This window comes from Diadema setosum, chromosome 9 (assembly GCF_964275005.1).
Source record: "Diadema setosum chromosome 9, eeDiaSeto1, whole genome shotgun sequence".
NCBI lineage: Eukaryota > Metazoa > Echinodermata > Echinoidea > Diadematoida > Diadematidae > Diadema > Diadema setosum.
This window is the reverse complement of record NC_092693.1, coordinates 15252802-15267378: the sequence shown is the minus strand read 5'-3', so window position 1 is coordinate 15267378 and position 14577 is coordinate 15252802. Positions and strand designations below refer to the sequence as shown.

The 14577-nt window shown below is 37.6% G+C and overlaps 1 protein-coding gene across 1 annotated transcript in view; it reads right to left on the bottom strand.

Moving 5' to 3' along the window:
- LOC140232646 (RAB11-binding protein RELCH homolog) overlaps window positions 1-13675 on the bottom strand; it is a 40932-nt gene extending 27257 nt beyond the window's left edge. Inside the window, exons 1-7 of the mRNA XM_072312747.1 lie at window positions 13354-13675; window positions 7712-7873; window positions 6334-6392; window positions 5154-5267; window positions 4437-4640; window positions 3354-3442; window positions 368-763 (exon numbers count right to left, since the gene is read on the bottom strand). Of these exons, the coding sequence (XP_072168848.1) occupies window positions 368-763; window positions 3354-3442; window positions 4437-4640; window positions 5154-5267; window positions 6334-6392; window positions 7712-7873; window positions 13354-13675 (1346 nt within the window). The remainder of the gene's footprint in view (window positions 1-367; window positions 764-3353; window positions 3443-4436; window positions 4641-5153; window positions 5268-6333; window positions 6393-7711; window positions 7874-13353) is intronic.
- Between the last annotated feature and the right edge of the window lie 902 nt (window positions 13676-14577).

Sequence of the window (14577 nt, the reverse complement as noted above, 5' to 3'; positions counted from 1 at the left end):
AAACGGACCTCCAATTCAGCAGTGCATCGTTAAATCCTTTATCATTTTTATGGTGACTTATCATTCAGCTGCTAGTGATACATAATGCACCAATGATATTCCAATGCTCTTTAATCATCTACAACTCATGTCTCCACATCATTACAATGATTGACTACAACCATGATTTGGACTGTCCATAAAATTCTGCAAATCATCCAGTTCAATACAAGTGGAGTCAAAATGTTCAGTATGCACTGTCTTTGTTGGAGCTGAAAGACGTCGGTCTTAATTGGATTTCTTCATCCAGTGGTAATAAAGCTACATCCTACTACAAAATTTACTCTACAGGAAGATCACAGCTTGAAGAAAGAGTAAAAAATCTTACTTCCTCCTGGTGAAGAATCCATCTCCCGTCTCCGCCTGCTCGTCTCCCTGACCTTCGACCTCTCCCCTGTCCTCCTCTTGACCCTCGCCACTCCTCTCATCACCGTTGACGAGAGGCGGCCCGGCGTCGGGATCGTCCTCACCCGCCTGACCTCCGACCCCGTCCTCGTCTTCATCCTCGGCCACAGGTTCGGAGATGTCCTGTAGGGCCTCCACCTGATTGGATGGGGGCGAGGACGATACGGATATGTGGGGTGTGTCATCGGTCATTTCCTGACCAATGGGTTCGCGTCTCTCCCCCCGCTCACTGGCGATGGAGGCAGGGTCCTTGATGGGGGAGGTAATAGGGCTGATGCTTGGAGTTGACTGCTTGGGTGTCTTGAGAGTTGTGATTTCCCTACAAAATGATCATGATGGAAAATTCACTCATTGCTTTACAACATTTTCAGAGCATTTAAATGAGGCTTCATTATGCTATTAACATTCTTTAGAAACAGCATAAACACATAATAAAGATCATAATGTTTCATACACACACATCACGCTAAACTATTTTTTTTTTTTTGTACCACAAATTTAGACATGTAATAGCAACACAGTAGGTGCATCAACTAGTTACTCAAATAGTATGAGAAAAACAAGATTTCATGGAAATTTTGAATTAAATGCCCAAAAGAATGCATTCCAGAGCAAACCAACATTTTTGTTTTCTTGCAAATAACAATGGTTATGAGCATGCTGTTAGCAATTCATATCAACACTTGCAAAATGCTGTAAACGAGACCTAAGATAAGAAACGAAAACAGATGTACTTCATTTTGTGTGGCAAGGGATTGTGGGGCACTTATAGATTTTGTCATTTGTAATTGACAGCTCAAATTCAAATTCATTTTTGTTTTTAATGAATTCTGGAAGCTGAAATTGCATTCTATTTGGAATATACAGTGTAAACTATTTGATCATGTTAGAATCTGGTGCACAAAAAAACCTTTATTCAAAATCAAACCCCAAAACAAATCAATTTTGCTTTCAACCGATAAAAATCTAGCACTTGGGATTTACATCTGATATCTGTTTTATGTCTATGTTTGATTTCAATTATCAGGCATTTGTGTTTGCACCAAATGGCTCAAGTACAGATTGCTCTCTTAACATCATGCTACTTCAGGTTTTCCTTAAAATATGAAAATGACTTGGAATTGGAGTAAAATTGGGCCATCAGTGTCAATCAATCTGGTTATGATCTTGAGGATGGCCATGAAGGGCAAACTTCAGCTTAATACGGTATCAACAAACAGCATGCAATACATCACTCTCAAAATTGGAACAATTGTAGGGGTACCATTAGTACATGCCTGCATGCATATCAGTTAGAATATACACAGAACACTTCTGCATCAGCGACCTTCTGGCGCTCAAAGGGCAATGCAATGACATGGATGCACAAGTTTGTTTGCCTCAAACCTCTCATTAACAAATGTATGCACCGCATTACATTATATGTACCTACTTGTTGGGAGATTCAGAATGAAGTACTATATCAACAAAGCAAGACATGAGAAAAAGATCTGTAATACATTCCTGTTACTGTGAATGGGACATAAACGACGTCTAATAAATTCTAAAAAACCAGCTGGGTAACATACAATACGTACACTACCAATATTATACACCACCCATAAAACATCAACAAAATCTAAACACACATTTAGACATACATTTTGATAATCCAGGATGTTCTACAGCGTATATTGAACTGTGATAAGTGACAAAGCTATCACAAAACAAGTAGCGCCTGTATCGTGGGATTGATAAGGAGTAATGGCAATCCTCTTTCAGTCTGTCTGGTCAAAGGTCACTTGGAATGCATTCCTTTCTCTAAAGTGTCAGATAAATATTTGTTTGTGTTCTACACCCCAGTGATGAGTTATGCATATCCTGGACGTGGAATAGGGAAATTATACGGCCCGCTGTTCTCGTAGAGTGCGATATTTGGAAGTCATAAATTATTCACGATATGGGTAAAATGATGTGGTTCAGGCAAGCACTCAAGTCAGGGTTGGTGGTCAAATATATCGTCGCCGGTCACACGAACCGACGAATCACTCGATTTTGGGTCAAATTTTCGATTTTGGGTCAAATTTTCGATTTTGAGATTTTCAATCATTTCGATAGTAGACATTCCATACTACATATTCTGAAATTCTCAGTGTGTAATTCGGTGTAATTTTTACGTAGTTATCACTTTTGTAGAAGTATGTAATTCCATTTGTGAAAATTATTTGTTTTCCCTATAGACGCGTGTGTTAAACAATCAGGCGATTCGATGGTTCGGTGACCGCGCGTACTAGTACGCGCGGTCACCGAACCGACGAATCAGTGCGCATTGACTTGCGTGTTGTTTTTGAGATTCAACAGTTCATTGACTGCGCGCATAGTGCGCGTACTATGTAATACATGTGTTGACAATGACAACGCTCAATGTACATGTACATATGGACACACAAGGAAAATGGCAACGTTCTTTGCAGACCGAAAATACATGCATGCAGCTCTTTGACGATTTCCCGCTTATTTGTTAACAATACAATTCGATAAAAACTTCACAAGTTAGAGCAAGAATTGAAGTCTGGTGTACTACCAAAATAATTGGAAATTATAGACATGAAAGTGTAGCAACCATAAGTCAAAAATGGGCTAACTTCAAACGCGTTTTTCTCGAATTGTCATTCTTACGCAAACCTGAGGGATTCGTCGGTTCGTGTGACTGGCGACGATATGCTTGCACATTACTACTAGAGTGCCTCATTATATATAATAATATGCTGCATTTTACTCTGATATTAAGAAGCCAACTGACATAATCTTCTGTGAATTTTGACACAGAAGCAATTCTTCCACAGCCGGATGATTTTGTCACATGTGAACAATCCACCACAACACGCACCACATCCCAACCCTCTTCAGGTAAGCAGAACCTTCCTTACCTTTCCATCTTCTCGATAACTGCTTGGAGCTCCTCTTTGTCTAACCTCAGCTGAGACATCTGCTTGTCCATGTCTTCCATTTCGGCTTCCTACAAATCAATGAATTGCGTGTAATGCTTTCTCTTCTATCCAACTACCAGTACTTTGCTGAAAGGAAACTGCTCTTCTAACATGTCCCAACTACACCAATCAATATTTCATGTCTAACATAGGGCTCTACATCAGCAGTGGCCCAAGGCCGCTAAAGATTGATGTTGGGCCATCAAATTTCCAGAAAGGTTATCTTTTGGTGGCCCGATCAAGAATTTAAGATTCAAAGTGGATTGTTATGTTCCTTTTATTTTGGGCCACCAAAGATTTAAATCTTCAGATTTTAGGGTCCTGAACAGGGGGAAAAAAAAGTTACTGACAAGCCCTGTCTTACACAAGACACATATTCCCTGATATCAACAACCTGTCCAATATCAGGTGACATCATGAATCAAAGAAATCACATGGCCAAAACTTTGCAAAAATCCTTCTCTTCTCCTCAATGATCAGAGGAGGCTTTGGCCACCGACATTTTCTGAGAAAAAAATATATATATTCATGTAAGTTGTTGACAGAAAAAGATTGAACACAGTTGTTCAATAAATTGCAAGGGTGTGCCTTTACTTTGTGTGAAGTGACATAAACATTACTGGCTTGACAAACTATTGCATTGCCAATACATGCTCAACTGTCCTTTGTGTGCACATACTATCGTACAATTCAACAATTCAAATTTGTCTGTTACAGTAAACCTTGACCCCATATTTTGATCAAAATATATTTGTTTGTTTTCTTTTTCTTTTTTTTCTTTTTTTTTTCTTTTTTTTTCTTTTTTTTTTTTGGGGGGGGCTTTTTTGTGTTATACTGTATATCGACATTCTGCAATAAGAATCCATAAAAACCTTTACAGTTTTACTACAGTGCCCACACATCAGTGAAAAATTATAACATTGGTTCTTTAAGCTACAAGGGGTTGATTGGTCTATTTAAAGACATTATAATTTCTCCATTATGGTCTGTAACAATATATCTCCAAAGTGGTATCCAGCTTACATAATGCTGTCTCTGCTGTTCGATACTCATATTGAGGTCGGCCTCTACTGCTTCTGGCTGCTCTTCATCGATGCTGTCCTCTCCACAGCCAAACTCCCTTGTCTCCGGGCGGACGATGACGTGGCGGCTGTAGTCCCGGTAGAGGTGGAGCAGGTCAGGGGGGCGGGGTGTGTTCAGGCCCACATCATCCCAGTCATCAAAATCCTGTCATTAGAAACGATTCATTGACCACACGTTTCCCAATATCAGGTTGTATGATGAAGGCTTAAAATCACACTCCAAAATTCATGCCACAGACAGCCTTTGTTTGATTCCTTTTTAGGCATAACAAAATATTTCAAATATACTGCCAAAGTAAAAAGTAACATTTTGAAGCGGATGAAAAATTAAGCAACTCAATATACATGTAGGCACTGCACTCGATTTAACAGCTTCAAAACATGCACAAACACTTCAATCATCCTATAAAAAAACAAAACTGGTCAGATCAAAACAAAAAAGTGTAAATATATTGCAGTCTTTAAAAATTTGGATCTCAAGAGATGTACACATAGAATCATGACTGCTTTTCTTGTATTTGATCTGCCTGATGCTTAGCACTGTCATGAACTTTGAAAGAATTTATATGCTTAATAGTACCTACTTTAGAATGGCAAACATGATTCGTTCAATTCATCTCTCTCTCAATTAAAAAGAAAAAGCTCAGATGTAACTTACCTGGTCTTCATTCTCATCAGCAAATGTGATTGAGGTCAGTTTGTAGTTGTTGTTCATGAGATACTCATTGACCAGAAAGTTCACGGCTCTCCTCTCTAGGGGTCTTGTAGCTTCCTGCATGTCATCCACAAATTACAACATAAAATACAAATGCATAAGACAGACAATCACACAAGGACAAAAAAAATGTATTCTAAAAGACCACAACATGATGAATAATGATGAGATATCGATACAGAAAACTTTCATCAGTTGGGGATGATCATACAATAGGAGGTAAAGCTTCTATACACCTATGGTAAAGGTTGATAGATGGCTTAACCTGTTATTGCATGATGAGCTTTCAACATTTCTAGTAGTATTATGGTGAGTGACCATATTTCACATCAAATTGTTTTAAATGACTTTGTCTCTTACAAATATGAAAATATGTCGTATCCAACACATAGAAGTTCTGTAATATCTCCCTCACACATGAGAACCAAACAGCCTGCAGCAATCCAATATAATTATGCACAATGCACAATGCTCCTGCCCTCATTTCAATGGGGGATTTCCATTCGTCATTCTTTTCTTCTTTTCCTTGTATGCATTTTGGGTACATTCACAGCATAAGGAAGGTTTTCCTTATCTGTGACCTTTGGACGGCTTAAGTACAGCGCTCAGTTTGTAATTTACGCCCAAAGCAGCATTTGGTTGAAATGATACTTCCTATTGATCCCAAACCTAATAGAGTCGACTCTCTGTTTAAAATATGCACTGGGATAAGAAAGGCTCTTCAAGTTAAATGTAAAAGCATAAGCTTTACCTTAATTTGAAATATGACAAAAATTTAACTGCTTTACGTTAATTAAGGTAAAGCATAAGCTTTACCTTAATTTGAAATATGACAAAAATTTAACTGCTTTACGCTGAGCTATTCAGAAACACTTTCTTATTTGTACTGAATATGGAGACACCATCATGAACTAGCTGGTGGTACAGGCATTCATCTGCACAGTAGAAGAGAGTGACATTTTCAAATTTTTGCCAATTCACCACAAAAACCACACTGCACTTGCCACCAACTTGCCCACCATGGCCTGGCTCTCAATCATATGAATTATTCTTGCTTCACTCCACACGCTGGAATATACACTGTATAGGGCAATGTGAAACAGCTTGCATTATACACTCTTACCTCAACAGCATTGCCTTCTGGGTCCTTGTTGGAATGGACTGGAGATGGAATGTCGCTCTCTGGAATTTAACACGAGTCATACATAGATCACGATATCACACATACCAGCTTCACAGGACAGGAGTCCAAAATAGAAATTACCTAATTTCAAATGAAAATATGTTTGCACACATAGACATACACACAAATACATACATAAGACTTTGAGAAATGCTAATGAGTAAACGTCAGCATATCACAACTTAAGAAATATCACCTACAGTCAATGTCAGCAATGGGTCAAAATATTGTATATATATTTAGGTGATGCTCTGAAAAAAAAAAAAGAGGAGAGGTTGGGGTGGGTTACCTAGTGACACACATTACACAACACAGAATATATTTATGTATATTTAGTACTGTATGAACTGAAATTTTCGCGGTGGTTTTATTTTCGCGAATTTCGCGAATCACCTTTGAACCGCGAAATTAACAACACGCGCAAATGTCCTCCAAGTAGCAATTCGTGAAAATATCTGTAAGCGAAAATTTCAGCTCGTACAGTATTGCAAATGAGAAGTGACATTACTGTGCCATAACCATTAGAGCTATTTTCAGATACTATGTACATGTAGCATGATGATGTGAAAATTATAATATTCCAGAAGTTCCTCATCATGTATTATTTGAAGTGACTCAATCTATTACTTCAGTAGCTTTCATCTACAAGTCTTGCTCAGGGGCAGATCCAGGAATTCCATAAAGAGGGGGCGCCTTTACAAAATTAAAGGGGGGTGCACACACCCCTCCCCCATTTTTTTTCTTTTTATTTCTTGTTTTAACAAAAAATAAAGGGGGACGCGCGCCCGGTATGCTGCCCCCTGGATCCACTACTGTTGTTTGTTGGCCATGTTCCTTGAAAGGGGAATTTTGCTAGAGCGAATTCACTCTATGGGCCATTTCACTACTTGGGATTTTTGACTATCGGTTAGGTCATTTCCCATTTGCAAACATCATGTAATTCTGCATGGTTGAAGAATAAAGTCTTCTAACATCACAAATGAAATCGTTCAGTAATACACCTCAGAAATTAAAAACTAACCCCATGTCTCTCGAAAATAAGTTTCCCTTTCGCACCGAGAATAACAGTTGGAATTTTTTTTTTTTTTTTTTTTGGGGGGGGGTCAAAAAAAAATCACTGGAAAATTATTACTTATTGTTTTCCTCTCCATTGTAAAGAAGAAGTTTCCAGTTCTACTATTCTGAGGAAAGGTCTAGATTATTTACCTCCACAAAATTCCAGCTTACAAATAATGTATGAAGGGAATCTTTAATTTTCAGGGTTGCAAAAGGGACACACAAACTTTAACTCCACACCAGTGGGAACTCAGACACCCACCTGCTGCCTCTGTTAGGTTGGCTCTCAGTGACTTGATGGTTTCTCTGGCTTTGCGCAGCTCAAACTCGAGCACGGCACATTTCTCGTCAACCTGGTTGTTGCCGTCGTCGGAATAGCGTGCCATGTCAAGGGAGTCGAAGGTGGTTTCGCTAGATGTACGGTCTAGACGGCAAAACCAGGCGAGGGATATTTGAAAGGTGATGAGTTATCATCAGGAAATTCCATTACATGTTTAATAGACATTAAACACAGCTGGCTATGCATTCACAGCGAATACATTTAAGAGAGATTGAGTGCAGTTGACTTCACATTAATGCTTAAATGTAGATACAGTAAAATGATAGAATTACACGCTGAAAATTTATAGTTTATATCTAAATGATCTTTTCTGAATTTATCAATAAATGTATACTTCATTACACTCTCAGTCAACTTCCATGGTATACCCACTTTTGTAAATCAAATGCCTTACTTTTCTGAAGGAAACACAGAGCTCTGTACCCAGTTGAAAGGGCGCTGTGTAAGCATCAACTTTACTATAACACCTTAAAGCTGTACAGTACTGTACATACTTATGTACACAGTATACATACAATTGTACATGTACATTCATTGTAGCCTGCTCTACTTTTAAAGAATAATGACTCATCAGTTCCTCAGAGGAAAAAAAAAAATCCCTCATGAATAGTAATTAATTACATATTTTCTAAATGATATTATAAAGAACTTTGACTCACTTGATACATTGTAATTAATAAATCTGAAGAGCATTCATTGTAAACACCCACATGCAATATTAGCCACAAAAATATTGCATATTGCATAATGCAATATTTTTGTGGCCCCACTGAATTTTATTAAATCACTGCACATATGTACTTCATGTGATTTGATTGCTTGGCCAAAAAGAGTTGATTTTTGCTTTTCTCGCAAATATTTGATAATTTGTCTGATATGGTGAACATTACATCATTTGTAATCTACATCATGTACAATGTACAAAAATTGTTAATGAAAAACATGCAGTGAAATATTTTACAATGTTTTGCTTTGATTTTTTAAATTCAATTTTTTTTTCATTTGTTCCTTTTTGTTTCTTTTCAATACAACAACAGATATCAGTTATCATCTGTGAGTTACACCAAAAATTGTACGTACTTACAGACATTCCTGTAGCACTGACAGCAGCACGAATACTAATTACATTGTACACCATTTTTACACACTGTTATAAGCATCACATGCATCTCATTTGTTTGCAATGACTTCATATCTACAGTCCACTCCCATTATAACGGCCATGGTCGTAACGAAATTCAGGTTACAACGAAGTAAAAATTCAGGCCATAAATTTATCCACTCTCTGTATTTTTATTGTTTATTTGTTCGATTATAACGAAATTTCGATATAACAAAAGAAAACTGCCGGTATCAAGGGGTTCATCATTTAACGGGAGTCCACTGTATTGGTTCATAAGAGATGACAATGATCAGCAGACACTACTACTTTTATATTCACAGTATCTACTCTGCTGCATTAAAATCACAGATGAAACATAGAGATTTCAGTGTATTCTAAAGTAAGAGGCCCACATACTGTATTCTATTCTAGATCTTAGAACTACTAGTACATCCAGTAAATCTAGACTTAAAGGTGTATTATGATTCTATAGAGAAATGTATCAAATGAAGCTCCTTTCATCTCATTTCCCTCTTTCCCTATATGTCATTAACTACCAGTGATTTATGTGATCACTCAGACTTGGTCTACAATGTTACACCCGACTTGATTTCCAGATTCTTAATCGCATCATCAATCACTTCACATAATCATGTAAGACAGAAAATGATGTGGGTCTGATGTTTCTATGGTGTTTACAGTACACTTGGGACTCTACCCAGATGTTTATTGCATATATACAGGGACACCGCCCCCTCTTTTTTCAGAGAAAAGGAGACAGATAATTCAGTGAGTTGATGTTGCTGAATATGCAAAAATGCTGCCAGCACTTGTTCACAGTCTGGACATTGTACTAAACTACACAAGATGCGCATTAACTGCACCTGCATGTATGACATGGTTCGGCCTGAAATATTCAACCTTATTACACCACAGCACATCAGGCAGATTTTCTAACTTTAAGAAGAAGATAACTTCCTAGATGGTACATTTCAGCTCCCACTACCATACTTGTAAGATTACATTGATATGTCCACAGTGTATTAATGCACATCATGCTTAAAAACATGCCTTATAAATTGAAGTTCCTCAAAAAGATATCAGATTCAAATTGAGATCTAAATTATTCAAATTATTGATTCAAGGCCTGTTTATTGCAAGTAGGAGTGACTGACATATGTAAATAAACGCTGATTATTCAGTGTCTTTCAGTATTACAGCTGTATAGCCATGATAAAAATCTATGTCTATCATCATAACAGACAATTACATATTGCTTTGGGTAAAGCAATTTAAGGAAGTACATAGTGAAACATTTTGAGGAAACAGGAAGCTATTTATATAATAGGCTTTTAGATTAGTATGTTACCAAAGAAACCTACTAACTCTACTATCACTTATGATCATGACAAGTCATTTGCCTCATGAATTGCAGGCTCCATACCTATGTATTCAAACCTTTCCTGTCCATTTGAGAGAACTGAAAATAATACATACGGTACTTCATTAAAAATCACACATCTAAGGAAACAATTTGATTTAATGCAGACATCATAAAGATAATTTCACCCTTAAATTGTAATTAATATAAATGTACATCATCAAAATATAATAAATGAGGAATCATTGAATTATATTACATGGGTTAGTCAAATACCGGTTAGTGATTGGCTAAACACAGTCACGTGATGGAGGCACATTGGTTATGTTCGCCCATGGGCAGAACATTTTTGTAATGTTCTCCCATGGGAAAACATTTTAACGTAACAAATGACAATCATATTTTTCACGCAATCGATAGGATAAATTTGCCTAACCCATGACTAACTCATATAATATAACAGATGATGACTTTTGTTGTTGGGATCATGTACCAAACGTTTCACCCTCAGGGTTTGAAATGCTATTTCAGGAGGCTATATAAGTCCCTCGACTTTGTCTCGGGAATTATAACCTCCCTCAATAGCATTTCAAACCCTTCGGGTGGAACAATCGGTATGTTCCCTCCCCCGCCAGTCATCCTCTATTTTGAATATCCCATGTGCTAGGAAATTCTTTGCAGGGCAAGTCCAAGATATGGTCCCCTCAGAGGGCAAAATTTCATCTTTGCTCAATATTGACATATTTGGTTAGGTATCATTTTGAAGCTTTATGAGTTGAAGTTTTGATTTCCTTATGCAAATTTCAAGGGCTTCATTTGCATAAATGTGAAATACAGCGTTTCATATGGGACATATATATAAAACTTCATATCTATTCAAAGGAAAGCAAATGATATTTGATTAATACAATGTATGTGGACATAAGAAGTTCATCAAATAGTTTAACTTGGTATGAAAATTTAGGGATTATGCAAATGATTATGCAAATTAGCTCGTGTCCTATCATGAGATGTCCCATACGTACAGTGTAACAAAAAGAGGTCATTTTTTTAGGTTTTTTTCTGAAATTTCTAAGGTTACTTGTATGCCCTTCTAGAAAGTTCTAATTTATTGTTTTAAAAGAAGTTAAATACCATATAAAGAAGAAAAAATAGTAAAAGAAATATTTTTTATTAGGCAATTAAATAATGTTACGTATGGGACAAATGCATTACGTATGGGACATCCTCATACATATTGCATATTATTGCATGTAGCTAGATGGGAAGGTCTCTCAGTACACAAATGGTCAATCATCCTGCAGAAAGCATCCCAACTTTGCAGCTACTTTTGAGTTACAGACACTTGAAACAATACATGTACTTGACTGAACAATTTTCAGAAGGGGGGGGGGGGGGAGATGGCAAAATCCACAATGAAAATCAGCATTAGAGGGATGGTATAGTTTTTCGTAGAGATTGGGAGATTTCTACTTGAATCTTGATGATGTAATAGTGGGAGCTACTAAAATGTACTATGCATAATGTTTTCATGCTGGATCAATTTCAGAGACATTCACTTACCGGGTACTTACGGTATAAATATTTTCACATTTTAGAATATTTTTTACATGATATTGATACAAGTGTATTTCATCAATTGTGTGTGTGTCTTACTCTCTTTTTAAATACAATATAGTTTTATATCAAAAGACAAAATCTAATGTTACAATACAGTTTCATTTTTTTTTTTTATTGCAGCACACTTGAAAAAAAAAAAAATCATAAAAACCCCTGCCAAGCGAAGAGGTCTGCAAGAATATTGTAACATAATGTAACGGGGCATAAACTGCATCATTCACACTGCCATTTGGGGTAGAGTCTCTAGAGGTAGTTTGGTGGAACAACCTTGGTAAAATCCAGCCATCAATAGAAAAAAAATATTCCATTTGGTAAAGTAAATAAGAGACATAAGTAATGTTGGTGACAAGTTATTAGCATCTAACATTACAATCTTCATCAAGTGTAAAACTGGCAACGTTGGAGGGTCTAGCTGACATCAGAATACTGTATACGCTGTTATTTTCGTGTACAGATATTTTCGCGAATAACGAGGTCATAGACATTTTCGCGCGATGTTGTTTTTGCGAATCGACGCCGTTAATGCTCTATTAACACTGTGCATGGAGACATTTTCGCATGTTTTTAAATTCGCGATCGAACTGTGATTCGCGAAATTCGCATAAATTAAACCCATGCGAAAATATTAAACAGCTTATACAGTATTCATGATCATCTCCATGGAAGCTGAAGTGGGACAGAGGGTCGAACCTTCTGTGTTGTACATGTAGTAGGCGTCCAACACATCGACACTGTACATTGAAATCAACACCCCTCTATTTACAGCATTGTGTGTAAAGAACAAACATTCACGCATGAGACTACGCGCAGTGGTTTTGCATTCTTCACTGGGGATTTGATGATATCCAAATATTACTGAAAAACCCGATAATAAACAAGATCAACAGCAAAACAATGATACCACAGTCTTCGGAAGCATTACGTGCATTTCACACGTATTGTCAATAAAGCGAAGGGTAGGTAGGGCCTAGGGGTGTTGTTGGTTTCAAAATTGTGGCGCAACTGAGTGCGTCAAAATAACAACCCCCGCATTCGAAGCAATTAAGAATATGCAGCGTGTAGATTTCTACTGCAAATCAAATCACATTTTTCTAAATGCACGCATGTGAATTCAGAGCATTTTCTTCACATGTGAGCAAAATTTTAGGCAAATTGTGCGATATTTTAGATATCTGATAGAAAAACATTAGGGTGTCGATGTGTTCGACACCTGGCTGTGCTGGTATTTTTAGATCTACTTCTTCAGTGACGCTGTGCCACAACTGTATTTTAGCCAGTTCAGTGACAGTGTCAGTAGAAACATCCTACCGGTAATTAAAGTCAGTGGTCAGTCACACTGCACTGCCACTAGGCCTACCTCTCTTTCTACTGGAAGGGAAATGACCAATATTCTAACTGTATTACTTCCGCAAATCATGCTCTGTCAGTGGTTCGGTCTACCAAACCTTTGGTTATACTCACATAGGCTTCCGCCGACCAAGGGAGAACCGCGTTCTGCCTGCTTTTCGAAATTCCCTGGATTGGAAAAGTAGTCGCGGAGGCGGGGCAGCTGTCGGCCATTCTCAGTCAGTTCAGTGTGGAGCTCCAAAGCAGAAAGCAGCAGGTTGTCTTTCAGTAATTTCACAGCGATGGAATCATAATTGAGTTCGTCTTTTCTCTCAGGAGTTCGAGGGGATTCGGATGATGTTGCTGGTTTTCTTGGTTTTTCGTCTTCGACAGCGGCAACTATGCTGTCTTCAATTTCTCCGTCTGTATCCTCGAAGAACGGATTGTAGTCCGCCATGTCTGTTTTGATGTGTTGCTGATGATGATTGCATTTGATTGATGGGATGATGCATTACACACACAACGCGCCGCACGGACTGTCGTGTACACATTTACGGTGCATGGCAGTATGTGTACGTTATCTTTTCCCAGTGTGTGTACCGGTCGGTACGTGTGTGCAGCAAGCCGGGAGCCAGACAGGTCGACGTCAGACGTTCAACCGCAAAATGCGGAGTGCACTAACTCGGCACCTCTATTCCGATGGGGCGTTTCAATTTTCGTGCATGCTTTTTTATTTTATCCTTCAAGGAGGTTTTATACATGGAGTTCCAACTGGCTGTAATTATTCAAACAGTTGTCAGATTTCTATTGATGTACAAAAGAATTCCACAGGTGCACTTGTGCCTTTGATGATCGATGTTCCAAGCCGCCGTCTTGCTGAGCAATCTGAAGATTCATTTTGAACGTTATCATTAATGTTGGACATATTTTGCTTATTTATTTATTAAATGAAATGAAATTTCACTTAATAATAAAGCATGTAAAACAAAAGTCAATTCCGTCCAGAAATTTGCACAAAAGTGTAAATCAGACCTGTATCATATGAAAAAGTTTAAAACTGTACCATCCTGGAAAGCTGATTTTATCACTTTTCGGCTTAATTTCCCCAATTGAAAGTAATATGGAATAATCTTCAAGTATAATTCTTTATTGATAGATATATCAGATTAGTGCCCGCATATGCCCAGTCGAGTAATTTTCATCTTCATTTCAGCATTTTTTCCTCAATTTCTGTTCGCGCATCCTCGTGTCTGTACCACCTACCTTTTATAAGAAGGGATAGCAAAAAGTAATTACCATCACAAAGATAATCTTCCTTTGAAAGTGGCTGGTGATTATGCAATGAGACACGAGTCAATT